The sequence below is a fragment of the Catharus ustulatus genome, chromosome Z (assembly GCF_009819885.2).
Source record: "Catharus ustulatus isolate bCatUst1 chromosome Z, bCatUst1.pri.v2, whole genome shotgun sequence".
In the NCBI taxonomy this organism is placed as follows: domain Eukaryota; kingdom Metazoa; phylum Chordata; class Aves; order Passeriformes; family Turdidae; genus Catharus; species Catharus ustulatus.
The window spans coordinates 9,224,176-9,238,955 of NC_046262.2; the positions used below are offsets into that span (position 1 = coordinate 9,224,176).

General features: G+C 40.8%; 1 protein-coding gene across 15 annotated transcripts in view; it reads left to right on the forward strand.

Annotated features, from left to right (window-relative positions):
• UNC13B (unc-13 homolog B) overlaps positions 1-14,780 on the forward strand; it is a 205,960-nt gene that overhangs the window by 123,883 nt on the left and 67,297 nt on the right. For 9 of the 15 annotated variants that reach the window (XM_033085072.1, XM_033085076.1, XM_033085074.1 and 6 more), the window contains 6 exons: positions 1,607-1,685; positions 2,462-2,467; positions 3,381-3,455; positions 4,102-4,321; positions 11,990-12,217; positions 12,526-12,667. In XM_033085072.1, the coding sequence (XP_032940963.1) occupies positions 1,607-1,685; positions 2,462-2,467; positions 3,381-3,455; positions 4,102-4,321; positions 11,990-12,217; positions 12,526-12,667 (750 nt within the window). The remainder of the gene's footprint in view (positions 1-1,606; positions 1,686-2,461; positions 2,468-3,380; positions 3,456-4,101; positions 4,322-11,989; positions 12,218-12,525; positions 12,668-14,780) is intronic. The other 6 variants (XM_033085073.1, XM_033085078.1, XM_033085075.1 and 3 more) reach the window with 1 other exon arrangement.

The window sequence follows — 14,780 nt, forward strand, 5'->3', positions numbered from 1 at the left end:
GTTTTTCTGGAATTCTTTATTGGAAATGGTTATGGCCGCTAGTAAGAAATGCTGTGTGGCCTTGCGGTGAGGATTTCCAGTGTTGGAAAATTGCACTGCTGGAAAACTGTGGAGCTGACACAACTCTTGCAGTTAGACATGTCTGCTCAGCTCCCCACCAGGCTTGTTCAGCCAGCAGCAGCTGTCAGCTCAGCCGTGGCTCGGACACGTCACCCTCCTACGCCCCATCACAAAAGTCAGTTTTACTCTTACAGTTCTGTCACATTTCTGTAATAATGGACTATTCTCCTCTTTGTCACAACCTCATGCTAGGCTGTGTTGTGGCATCCTTGTCCATCCACATGCTATAGTATAGGTTTGGTCACACTGGATGTTTTGTTATTTGGGGCTTTTTTTTGCCTTGGGCTGTATTTAAGGGGGCTTGAGTAGGCCCTGCTCGCTAATGGCTGCAGGTTGCCTCTTGTCGTTTATCAACCTCATGATTTTCATGGCATGTGCGAATTTGTAGTGGCAGTTTGATTTCCTAGATTGTTTTGAAATGTAGTTTTTATAACTGTAAAAATTGTTTGTCCCATACTCCTTTTTCTTGTAATTTTCCTGCAGAGCATTTTGACTGGGTATGTTGTACCAAATCAACAAAATAACCAGGCTGAAATTGCCAGTTTGTCACACAAATACCAGAACATGTAAGCTAGAGTGGCAGGGAGTGAAGACAAATGTCTAAAGATGGAAAGGCAGAGGGTTCCTTTGCAGCCTCTGTAATCAAGAAGACCTCAGGAATGATATTCTTTATGTTAGCAAGGTCTGAGAGCAGAGTGGAGATGCAGAGAGTGCGAGAGACATTGAGAAGTGCTGCAGATTTTGCCTGCTGGGCTGGGTGTTCATTTGAGGGAGGAAGCCACAGCAGAGAGATGTGTGCTCAGTTTCCAGCTTTAGGAAAAAGCACTATCTAAAGTCCTTAGAGATGTATGCATTTACTGGGGGCCTGTAAGCTGGATTAGTAGGCCACCTTCAAGTACAGGGTTACATCCATGTGGTAGTACCCAGTAAGTGGCAGGATCCAGGTATAATTACCCAGGCTGGTCTCGTCCAGAGGGAAGGAAGTCGGTTAGAGTGTTTTATTTCATCAGGCCATGACTGTTGCTGGGGGAATCACCCTTTTGCTCCATTGCCACTTCTGCCAGTAAATGCCATCTCTTGTGTGTACAGGTCTGCATGGCTTGAAATGCTGAGCACCATGAATGGTCGCTTTTATAGAAATAAAGATAATATATTTTCTCCTCCAATGTTGGGTTCTTCCTAATAATTATATGGACCTTAAGGGCCAGTATTAAGTGTGTTCTACAATAGAATCTGAAGATGGGTAGCAGCATCCAGCCCCTGGGCTGATCCTCTTTGATGTGCTCCCTCCTAACCACCAACACCAGGCAGGAAGGTCTGAATCGTTGCATCATTGTTGTAACATTTAATTGTTTTAGCATTAACTTAACACTTTCGTAAGTACAATCTTCTGGCTGTTTTTCTTCTTCCAGTAAAGCATCCCCCTCTTCACCCCTCCCAACCCCAAACTAATTAGGTATTTTTTTCCTTCCTCCTGAATTTCTAGGCCTGCAGGTGGTCTCTATGGCATCGATAGCATGCCTGATCTGCGCAAAAAAAAGCCAATTCCACTTGTCAGTGATCTGGTAAGAGAGTTGTTTGTTTCTCTTCTGCCACACAGCATTTATCCAGCTGGCTTAACTTTCTTGACATATAGGCACATTCATTGTCACATCAAGAAGCTCAAGTGTTTTGTTAAATTAATTATTATACTAAAGGTTTAGGAATGCTGCTTGAAAAATTTCAGTGAGAATGAGCTGTGGTTTTGTAGACAGTTTAATTCATTTGACAGAATCAGGGTATTTTTCATGTTCTTTATCCTTTCTATATTACACAAAATATTTGATTGTTTTTCAGCCTGCATAATTTTGAAATGTTTTGCTAAATATCACATACCTTAGGGAAAGTTAAAGTGTCCATGTGAGGTTTGGCAGCTTACCAGAAGGCTGGAATTTTAGAGGATAGATAAACGAGCATATGTGCTTGGATTTTAAAAGCTATTTGCAATACTGCCAGTAGACTTCTGCACTGGGGAAGCATGAGAACCAAGTGAGTAATGAGGACAACTTTCATATGCTTGTATGATATGGTGAAATAAGGCTTCTGCAGGACAAATGGTTTTCTCCTGGTTGTATTCAGTACACGTAGAGATTTCATACTTGAGAGAAATGCTGTAACAGCTGAAAGACCAAAGTTTCTATATCCTGTAATTCATGTGAAAAGATGCATACAATTTTGTCTGCCAGCTTATGCATGGGCAGCTTGGTATGTGTCTAGCTAACTGCTTGTATCTTAAATCTTTGCAATAATGGCATTAACTTGTGTTACTTCCCTTGAATGCATTCATTCTCTCTCTTCACAGGCCATGGTAAGTGGAGGTGAAGACTATCCACCAAGTTTTCACCAGAAAAAAACCCCTTACTTTATGTTATTTCCCTCTCTACTTCTTTGCTTTTTGCTTTTTTTTTGTACCTGCAGTATTGCAGTGAATGCATATCCAGCACTCTGTCCTGCTCCATCACTGTTGGAATGAACTTTTTCAGTTTCTCTTCAAACAGCATAAAGCAGAACATAAATGGTACAAAACTGCTAGAGTTGGATGATTTCTAAGCAAATTCTGCTGTCTTTAAATATCCTTCTCTGCTTTCATGTCACTCAAGGGCTGCAGAAATCCCTTTTGTGCCACTGTGAGGTGCTGTAAAGACAATGCCCTGTGCTGTCTGGAGCTGCAAAGCAGCGTTGGAATGATGTGAAAAGCAGTTCTTCGAGGGGAAAATGCAGTTCATTGTGTTCAGTGATGGCTGATGAATGTGATACACCATCACATTCAAACCTCTGCTCCCAACTCACTCCCCTTTATTTTATCCTTGTTACTTGCAACCTCTTTACTGTCACATTTTGGGGTGTTCTATATTTTGTAAAGCTGATTAAATAATCTGCTTTTGGATATGAATGAAAAGTGAGTCTGTTGTAGTGACCTCAGACACTAGAAGGGCTACTGTTGATACCAGAATGTAAAAGTGAAGATGGGAACCCAGGTTTCATTGGCAATTCTTTCAGAGAAACAAACAGAAATTTACTAGAGTGAGACTGATTATGGACAGGTGGAAACAATTTGGCCTCCTCTGAGATGTGAGCAGTCATTTAAGAAACTAACTTAATTGCAGTGGATTGCTGGTTTGGTGTCTGGCATGACAGTCCCCTTGCTCCCATCTCTGGGCATATAATGGCATTGCACTTGTAAATGTTGGTGGTGAATAACAAATTTTCTTCCTCCCTAGTCACTGGTTCAGTCCCGAAAAGCTGGAATTACCTCGGCAATGGCTACTAGAACATCTCTCAAAGATGAAGAGCTGGTAAGTGGGAGGATTGCTTGACTTTTGTTAATTCTTAGTAAGCAAATTAAAGGGATTTGGCTCTCAGAGATTCAGAGCCAGCTTCACAGATGTCTAGAAATATAGATGCAAAGCTTCCTGTATCATTTGTTTAAAGAAACTAAACACTTAAAAACAATATTTAATGTATCGATACAATCCTGAAAAATGTAAAAACACAGAATCACAGAATATACTTGAGTTGGAAAGGCACCCATCAGGATCACTGAGTTCAACTCCTGGTCCTGCACAGAACACCCCAAGAGACATCATCTGCCTTGATGGTGTTGTCCAAACGCTTCTTGATCTCAGTAATCTTACCATTTCCTTCTGTGCTATCTGCCATAAGGAAAAGTGTGATAAGCTTGCTTTATTCAAGATATTTCCTATCCACAAACATTAATTGTTGTCTTCCAATTTTTTTTAATGCCTGAGGAGACATTTTTGGAAGGTGGGTGTCCTCTGACGCTCCATGTAAAAATTTGATGCATTTTCCCACCTCAGATGTGTAGCTTTATTGCACTGCACTGCTTTACTGTCATGCCTTTTTCTGTAAAACTCTTGTGTAACCCCAAGCAGGCTTTGTCACCTTCCTGAATCTTGGTTTACATGTGCTCTTGCCTTTCAGAAATCTCATGTCTACAAGAAGACCTTGCAAGCCTTAATTTACCCCATCTCTTGTACAACCCCACACAACTTTGAAGTGTGGACAGCCACAACTCCTACCTACTGCTACGAATGTGAGGGGCTGCTGTGGGGCATCGCACGGCAGGGAATGCGCTGCGGGGAGTGCGGGGTCAAGTGCCACGAGAAGTGCCAAGACTTGCTCAATGCTGACTGCCTGCAGAGTGAGTAATGGCCAGTGCAGTGTGGCTGCTCCAGAAATGGTTGCCACAGCCTTCCTAAATGTGCCACTGGTATCTTGGGGATCAGTGAAGCTGCAGTGATTGTGTTTTTTCTGAAAAGGTGCCATTGGGCTAAACCTACCTCCTGGGGGCACAGACAGCTCCACTGGTGCAGAAGAACTTGGCAGCATTGTGCTTGATGTCCTTTAAAGGAAGTTTTAATTCTTTACTCTTTCACATGTTTGTTGGTTTTGGTTGATTTTGTGTTTGTTGGTTTGGTTTTTTGTTTTGCTTGCTCTCTTTGTGTCTGCTCGGGTTGTGTGTTTGCCAGTATATCCTGCATTGAAGTGTGGCTTGGATGAATAGGGTATGAGGCTGAATATTCTGACCTTTGTTCTGTCCCCCCTGCCCTGGTATTGCAGTCAGGTTGCTTGTTCTACCTGTCAGTCTGTGCCACTGTTTTAAGCATTTTAGAGAAATGCTGGTTCCTGCTTAGGGTGTAGAGTCCCTGGATTTAGCCTGGATTATCTGTACCAGCAGCAGCCTTGGGAAGGCATTTTGTCTTTTCAACAACAGGCTTGCTTGGCTGAACCACTTTAGAGACTTAGGGTGGAGTTAACAGAGATGGTGAGTCAGATACAAAGGTGTTGTTTGAGTATATGGGCAGTTTTTAATCTTCCTACTAGCATTTCTGATTATTTTGTTGGTGTAAAATACTAAGCAAAAAACTAAGTCATCTCTTCAAGGAACTCTGTAACTTTTCAGAATAAATGACACCTTATACGAACAATGGAGAAGTTTAAAAGGAATTTGATTAAAGGGGAAAAAAGAGAAAAAAGTTATTGATTTAGGCATCTACCTTGGTCCAGTTGTTTTTATTTGCTTGAAATACCATTTTTTTATTCAGTGTCAAATTTATATTCCTACTTGAGGGCAAAATATCTCAGTCTAAATAGAATAGAAATTTCTTCCATGTGTGTTAAGTTTTGAGTAGGAAGGTGTGGCTCTTTCTGTTCACTCTTCTTGTCATTGTAGCTTGATGGACTAAGTCTAAGGAATCAGAAAAGTTTGTGAAGTATGAAGGGACATATTACAAATTCCTGTCAGCAATTCTAGGAATATAAAAAGTCGGGTCTTGTGTCTGCCTTAGGCTGTAGTTTGGGAAAGCCAAGCTGAGTGATTCAGGAAGGGAAACCGAAGAATCATAGGTAATTTATTTTTTCTTACGACTCTTCTTAACAGTCCAAATGAATATTGTTTATACTTGTATTTTTGATGTGTGCAGAGTCTTAAATTTGTCACAGTTAGGTCTAGGGCTATTTGCAATGGCTTATTTGTAAGACACATGAGATTCTGGCCAAACACCTCTGTCCCCCAGCTGCTTAACAGTTCTACATTTGTCTTTGAGGGTTGGGAAGTGAGTTTATAGCATTTGAACTGTTGCATCATTGGCACCTTGGCTTTGTTGAGACCTTTCTGTAACTAAGCAAAGAGCTGTGGTGTTGCATTTGGTCCAGGAGAATGTCATAGCTCACAGCTCATTTGGTCATAGCTCAGTTTTCTGTCACAGTCTGATTAGTGCACAGGATCAGTTCCTGAGAATAGTCTTTTTATTTCTGGAGTTCACCAGAACTATCTGCTCACTGGTAATTTTCAGTATTTGGGGTGAAAAGCGCAAAGCATCCAGGCTTGATTCAGATGCATACCCATGATGCTGTAATGTTGCAAGGGAGTTGTGATATCTCAGAAAGAGAAAAATCTGTGAAGAAGTGAGGAGGATTAGGTTTGCACCAGCAGTGGAGATGAAACAGGTACAGAGCAGTGGTTCTGAAGTTGAAAACAACAGAGAAGAAACTCTGTATTAAAGAAATAGCTAATGACTAAGAAGGAGTGGGTTCCTGCAGAGGAGGGTTGTGGCTGTTCATGTTCAGGAAGGGAGGCTTCAGGTGGGAATGAATACTGGAGAGGGTTCAATAGTAATGGGAGAAATATGAGAATGTCTTGAGAAGGATGATAAAGGATTATTAATCTTTCAAACGAGAGGTTTGTCAGTCTGGGACAGGAGGGCAGGAATTGTGCTATTTGGAAAAAAAAAAAAAGCTTTACTAGGTCCTAAGAGAATGTTTCTAAAGAGATGTTGTGGACCCTGAGGCAGAGGTGTAGGACATCTGCGTGTAGGTCGCCTGCTACACTCTGGCTTGCTCTTACTGTTTACTAATGTCCATGTCTTAAGCCTTCCTGGGCAGTAGATACTGTTTCATAGCTGGGAGCAGTGGCTCTGCGAATTGGTTTAGTCCTTGTTTATGCTTTCACGATATTAGGGAACAGGGAGATAAACTACAGGGAGAAAGATGACCTTTTTAATCTTATTGTTTACAAAAGAGAAAAAGGGCTGAATTTGCTGTGAGAAAATTAAAGGTAGAAGACAACTTCAGTGATTCAGACTCCCTTAGAACAGGGAGTCTCTGGAACTGAGAGAATAACCATGGGGGAAGGTTTTCTTATCTCCAGTTGTAATTACATAATCTTATGCAGTGGGCTGTGGGATGTGATGATGGCTGTGTGTTTTTCCATAGAAAGAAGAAACAACTGAAAATTACTTTTCATATATGGCAAAGCATTAAGTATGAACTTACTTTATTCAGGGGATTGCAGATGTTTTCATATTTTCTTTCAAAATGTAAACTCAGGATACTTCATCATGCAGAGTTACAGAAGCAGAGAGGAAACAACGGAGAGTACAACAAGCTTAAAATGTGTGAAGCGCCTAGAAAAGTAAAACCCAAACAATAAAAAATTTTACTTATTGAGTTACTTGTAAGGTGTCCAGAATCAAGGAAGAGAGACTGTGAGCAATGTGCAGAGTTAGCCACTGTGAATGTAGAAGGTATCATTAGCTGGAGTAAAATGTAGAGGAAGCTGGAGATGATAATGGTGTAATGAAAAGATAGAAAAGACGGAGGAGAGTGGTGGGAGTTGGAGAAGGGGATTAATGTCCCTCTGGAATGGGTAAACAACTGTTATCAATACTAGAAATGTATTAGAAGGCAATTTCAGGCAACTGTATTCTTTGCTTCAGTGTGTTCATGCTAAAATTATTCTAATTGGAACCCAACAAGCCAGAAGAAAATGGAGAAGTTAAATTTCTTTTTGTACGTATGTTTGAAGAACATAGTCTGTGCTTGAGGAATGAGAAGCAGGGTATCTGGGTGACAAACAACAATTTAGAGATCCCATAATTCAAGACTGAACTTTCTTGTATATTGAACTCAGGAGGGATTTTTTCCTAACAGAAGCTTTATTGTTGCTGTCGGCAAAAAACCCGAAACATTCTCAGGACATATCTTCACTTATGTCTATTTAGGGCTTCCAGAAAATGTAACAGTGGAGTAAAATGAATTTTCAGACTGGTAGCAAATACAATTCTATTGATTACACCTTGATGCCTCAGGATATATATTCACTTCAATCTGTGTTAGTCTTCCAGAACATGTTGCACTGGAGTCAAATGAATGTTCAGGCTGGTCACAAATACTTTTCCATTGTTTATGCCTTAAAATTTTGGGTAGACACCTGGGATTTTATTCCTTAGATTTAGAGTGTGCTGTTTATCCATTTTCCATCCTTCATACCTTTCTGGGGAAAATAATTCTCCAAGTCTTTTAGAATTAAGTTTGGTTGTCTCTTCTGAGGGTATTTTTCTTTGTGTTTTGAAGAAACTTAACTATCTGATACACTGAACAAATTTATTATCAGTGTGGGACTGCACTGGTGAAAAATTCAGCAATGCTTTGTTGCAATTTGAATCAAAACCCATTTGCAGACTGCTTCAGCAGGGCTATTCCATTAATTGGTGGTGTCTGAAGGTGCAATAACCTGGAATCAGTTGTAGTATGTGTATTGCAGCCTCCTGGTTCATAGTGTTGTAGGTACTTAGGAGTTATTACTGTGATGATAGGGCACTTGCCTTTTTATCATAAGCTCATAAATACCTGCTCAAGGGACAGTGCTGTTTTTGTAGCTGTCTGCTGTTCTTGGAAGTAGCAGGAATCTCTTCTGAATGGGTACCTTTCTTTTCTTACTTGACTGAGAGTGGATATAGAGATGTTCTTAACATCCCCATGGCATGCAAAGCTTTTGGAAACTGAGCTTTTATCTCTTGCCTTGAGCATTGGTGTAGTACTATGTGAATTACAGTGGATGAGCAATTCTGATATCAAAGAATGAGTAAATCCGGGGCTGGATGTGTAGGAGACCAAGGAAAAAATGTAGAGAAGTAATTGCCAAGAGGGTGGAAGGGCAGGACTTTATGTGAGCAAGAGCCTGGTAAGAGGCCTTCAGAGGTATAGTTCAGGGCTAGCTTTTTTGTTCCATGCCTTTTGGCTCAGGACTGTGAGGCAGGTGTGATTGTTGCTTTTTGGATGAGAAACTTGTGTGTGTTGTACTCTGAGTTCAGAGGCTGCAGTTCTGAGACCAAGTCAGTGAGTAGGGGGTTAGTCAGACCAATTAAGTCATGTGCTAATCATCTTGGCTTCTGAGTTGAATGATGGTTAGACACCATGGTGATGAACAGTTGTTTGCTCCCGGAGTCCTGTGTAGGACAATATTTGCACAGAAGGAAGAAGGATACCTTTATTTGAAACTTGAATATCTATTTTAAGTTTCTGGAATATGTAATTTCTAAGCATTATCCGCCTACTGAACATCTGCCTTCTATCCTGACAGTGTTGCTCTCATGAATTCTTCTTAAAGCATAGAATAACAGCACTGGTAGTTTACTAATAGCTGTATCAATACAATTCCCAATATAGATATATTTGCTTTCTGCTTCCAGTCATAAATTGACTAATAATTCAGTCCTAGAGAGGAAGAAGGAAAGCCCAGAACCGGTACACATTACTTGTGTATTCCCATGCCTTTCTGTTGCCATTCACAGGATTTGAAAAGCTGATCCACTGACAAAAAACCTCTTTGTTGCTTAAAGAAACACAATCCCACTCCGAGAGCAGGAAAAACACCCTCTGCCATTCAGTATAGTGACATATTTTGCATTTAAAACACATACATCATAGTTAATTAGCCCCCCAGTGGTTGGTGTAGAAGCTCTCTTGGTTTTGTACCAAGACGCAGGTGTCAAAATTAAGAAAGTGTGTGTTGTTGAGACAGCAGAACAGACATTGTCTGTTCTTTGTTAGTCGGTATTGTTAAATAAGGTGTCTGTCTGATTCAGGATTTTGCCCTGCAGTTCAGGTATGGTCTCTTCAGGCAGAGAGATGTTTTCCAGAGAAGGAATAATGGAGCTGCCTGGGCAAATTATCCGGTCATAGTGGGGAAGCAGCGTGGATGGAGGTGAAGGGCTTCCTCTGGAGTGACAAGGCAGGAGATGAGTCGAGGGCTGTAGGTGTCTGTGTGTCATGGCTTGAACATCCTGCAACTCAGGATGCCCTGGACTGCTGCTAGGCTTCCAGAGGGATAAATCCACTGTGCAGGGTCTCTGGAGATTGTGGGGATGTTAAACATGTTTTTAATTAGAATTCCTCCATTTGTCTGAATTTGCATTTTAAAGCTTCATTTGATGCTCCTGCAGTGCTTGCATCAAGGAGAGTTTTAATTTGGTTCTTAATTTCCTTGAAGTCAGAAAGGTCAGGGCAGAGTTGATTTCTTTGGATGATGACAGATCTCAGAATTCCAGCTAGGGGAAGGCAAATTGTTCAGTTTGGCCTTTCCCAATTTCCCAGTAATTTTCTGTAGTTCTGCATTTATAGTATAGAGTCTGTCTCCATCCTCAGGAGACCTAGTTCTGTTAAAGCTGAATAGCACTTCTTATCTGAAGTTCAAAGCATAGCCCCTGGTATCATTTCAGTTTCATATTCCTTTAATAAATGTTAGGTGCATCACCGGTGAGTAGAAACAGCGGGGACTGTGTAATTAATTCCAGTATTTTTGATTTCATTTCATCTTAAGCCAACAACAGGAAACTCTGGGGCATGTACTTTTTATTGTACTAAATGAAATGCTGAACATCAAGCCTCTAGCAAGAAAAATGAAAAAGTACTCAGGTAATGTAAAATTATAGCTTGTTTCACACCCAGGTCCTTAATAACGTGCCTTGGTATACAGTGTCTGTAATGAACTTCTGACACTTCAGTGGTTACAGTCTGTTGCAAACTGCTTTTATTCTCTTTGTTTATGTACTGCTGGGCTCCTCTATGTGTGTGTGTGTGTGTGTGTTCATAGGACATTTTTCGTATTTAGTCACTACTTGCTGAAACAGTTTTGTATGCAAAACTGCAGTTCCTTATAGCGAGGGTACTTCAAATACCGTATTTGCCCACTTCTGAAAGAAGACAGTTTCATGTATCTTTGTGATTGATGACTCCCTTTGCACACACCTTGCATCTGCTTTAATACGTATTTTTAAGGTAATTTAATATTTGGTGAATACCTGAATGGGGACATTTTTCTAGGACTAAGCTTACTTTAATTAAACTATCCTGGAGAAGAAAAACAAACAAAAGTATATTACATTAAACAGAAAGGTTATGATTGAATGTGTTCACAGGACTTTTGTACTGGTTTGACTTAATCTGACTTAAGATCATAATTTGAAATTGCTGCAGACAGTGTATAGAGGCTGTGTGCAATCCTGAGTTTCTGCTTTTCATTTCACACCTGAGTTATCTGCCCTGTTAGCTCACATTGCTGCTTTTATTGATGCATGTCTCACATCTGACACAGTAGTCAATTTCTAAATTTTGACAGTAAAAATGTCTGTCAGAATTGAGTAGGAAATATTTGGTGGTGGGAGTAGTCTTATCTTACAATTACATGAACTTTGAATTTTTTTAAGAGGTATGCAAGTGACAAGAGGCTTCTCTTTTGTCAGATGAAGTTGACTGCCTCTGCACTTATAGACTATGTGCCTGGCTCTTGTGTTTCCAGCTGCTGGACACTGTGGTAGCACTGCATGCTTACAATAGCCCAAGTTTTGGAGTATTGACTTTGCTATCTTATACGGATTTGTTATGTGATTTGAGTTGTCTCCACATGAACTGACAAAACAGAATGGCATCCAGAGAGGCACTTTGTGTTTCTGCAGCTTGCTGTCTGATGCAAACAGGATGGTTCCAGGCGGAAGGAGACATAGGTTTGCAGTGATTCTGAGCTCAGCAGGGAGGTTTGTGATACACGTGGGTAGAAAATACCAACAGCTCAGGCCCATCTGAACTTCTGTGGTGCTGAAGTGCACCACTGAGACAAGCCCATAGGTGCTATTTGTAGTGGAGGTCCTATGTCCTCTTCTTAGCACTTGCCTAAGCAAGGATTTATTTATTTATTCATAGCAAGATGATGAGAGAAGAGGCCATGCTGATGCCTGCTATTAATTTAAGAACCTAATTCCTGGGTGTTCCTCAGCTATAAGGATATTAAGTCAACCTGTTGTTAAGAGGGCAATCTGATCCCAGATTATAGAGGAACTACCCCCTCTGCCTCCAAATGGTCCAAGTTCTCTGTGTATGTTGGAACAGGGGGGATGGAATGTAAATGTCAGTATCAGGAGCCATCATGTGAAGGGTAACTTGCAGCTTTGATCCCCCTGTCCAGATTCAGTGAGACATGATTCTGCGTGTGTTTGTTCCTGATGAGCATTGTGTATTTTCTGGTGCACAGGAGCTGCAGAGAAGAGCTCAAAGCATGGAGCTGAAGACCGGACCCAGAATTTCATCATGGCCATGAAGGATCGCATGAAAATCCGGGAGCGGAACAAACCTGAGATCTTTGACTTGATCAGAGATGTGTTTTGTGAGAGCAAGATGACACACGCTCAGCAGATGAAGACAGTGAAGCAGAGCGTGCTTGATGGTACCTCAAAATGGTCAGCAAAGATCACAATCACTGGTGAGTGGGACAGTCATGGGTTCTCTTGGTCTCACTTGGGAGCCTCGAGTAAGAGAGTTGGTGTGAAATTAGGACAGAGAGGAAGGGCTTCTCTGACCTCTGTGTCTTTCTGCTGAGTGCGCATACAGGTAGCACGTGCAGATAGCCCTATTGCAGGCGCTGTAGTGCACCAAGAGCTGAGACTCATCTGAAATGTACTCATGAGGGATATTCCTGTTTCTCTTGCCATTATGAGCTGTTTCTTCACGTGGTGCTTGGACACATTGTCTTGTTGCAGGGTGGTGGTAACCTTTTCCTTTTCCTTTCAGTGGTGTGTGCTCAGGGTCTGCAGGCCAAAGACAAGACGGGGTCCAGTGATCCGTATGTAACTGTTCAAGTGGGTAAAACAAAGAAGAGGACAAAAACGATCTTTGGAAATCTGAACCCTGTATGGGAAGAGAAGTTTTACTTGTAAGTGCTCTGACAAGGACTCTCAGCTCCATGTCACCTATTTGTATGATCTGTGCTTTGACATTTGTGTCTTCTCTCTCCGTATGCATTCCCACATCATCTGGGAATCTGGGGTGGTTCTATTTTTGCTCAGCATTGTGTGTGTGTGAAGGGTTGACATCTTTAACGATGTAGGTAGTGCACACCTATTTATCCCATCTGTCTTGCTTGTGTATATACAAATTGTCTGCTTTATGAACACTTCTATACTGATGTTTCTAGAGAATGCTAAAGAGAAAGGGAAATATTTAAATCAGCAGCTATTTTTCATGGCTAAAAAAATTTCTTATAATATGAGAGTAAAATTTGTGAAAAAGACTAAGGAAACTTCTGTGACCTATTTCTAGGATCTGCTACTGTTGTTTGGCAACTAAATTTAAAGGCAGTTGGTTTTCAATTGTCTGTAACACCAGAAGCCTCTTTCAGTTTTGGAACGTCAATGTAACAGTAACTCAAAGGAGTTATTGTTGTGAGAGAGAGCTTCCAAAATGACCAATGTATTGAGGTCTGAATTGAATGCAAAGACTGGAGGCAAAATTCTTAGGATAACAGCTACACTCAAAATATACTGTTCCATCCTGCTTTTATTGAATAAGTAATCAATACCCTCAGTCTGTCACTGAAGATGTTATAAACCAAAATGGAGACATGAAATGCAACAACTGTTTTCTGAAGATTCTAGATGATCTCATTCAACATCAACAATCTTTATTTCTTTTAATGTGTAAAGTCTTCAATTGTACCATCTCTCTCCTTCCTTTCTTTTCCTCCCTGTTCTTTCCTAAACTGCTTGGGAGGGGCTCTATCTGCAAAGTGCAATTTGTTTGCGATTTAAAATCAGTTTTCTATCAGTCTAGCTTTTTTCCTTACAATATACAGTAGAAACAAAATTATTTTTAAGCTGTTTTGAGCTACTCATTAACGTCAGAAAAATCCTACTGCTATTTTGAGTGAGTAAGCCCCTGGCTTTATTCTTAGTTTAATCCAAGGTAACATTTCTGCTTGGTAAGTAGTAAGAATGCTTAGGTGCCATTTGGATAACTCTAGTCACAATAGCAGCAAGTCTGTGTGGGAGCCTTAAGGACCTTGATTTACCATGCCAAGTAGTTACCATGGTATTTGCAGTGTGCTCCCTTCTAATTTTAGGAGCTTCAGCAAATACTCTGTTTAAAGATAGATAGCAGAGTGTGATAAATGTCACCGTTTTAACAGTGACACTTTGGACTTAATCGCCATGTCTGTGATTCAGCAGATAACATGCTCTTGGCCATTAGGGTTGATGTTACTTTCTGTCTTGCCTGTGATGGTTGCCTTCCTTTCCTTGGAAAAGCACGAGGAGGTGAAGGGAATGAGCACAGTGTCCACGCTGATGTCTGGAAAGCACGCAGTACTGCAATCAGTGTGTTGTTTCATTAGGCAATGTCAAAGCTCACCTTCTGCTGGATGAGGAGTCATTTAGAAACGTTTGCAGCTCTGGTTTTCTACACACTCATGTTTCTATTTTGCATTTATGGATCTTTTTGCAGCTTACAGCTCTTTAAGTTCTAAAATTTTCTAACCCATAATCAAATGGAAATTTAAATCAACACATTCAGGCCCAAAATACCCATTACATACCAGGCATTTTTAGAAGAGATTGTCAGGTCAATCAAGGGATTGTCAAATTTTAAAGGGTTGGATGGGGAGGTGTCTTTGATTCTTAGAATGAGGTTAATTTCTTGTAGTGAGAGAAAGGTGTGCTGGTAGTTACTGAAAGCCTTGCAGTAGACATATGAAAGCTTTGATGCTCAAAATGGTTAAACAATTCAAAAGGAGCAAGATGTCTAAGTAGAGAGGTCAGGTCAGGTACTAATGTGTGTGTCAGCATTGCTGGCTTAGTGGACTTGTTTGTAGATGAGGTTCAGTTGGTGCCTAGTGCCTTCCATATGATCACAATTCCAGTGTGTTTTCAGAGGCTGAATGTAGAGCCAGACATCTGTGTGCATCAGTCATTAGAGCTATAACACTGGTATTATAACCATGGCATGAAGGCACACATTGTACAGATGAGTGATACAATTCTTTCTACAAGCTC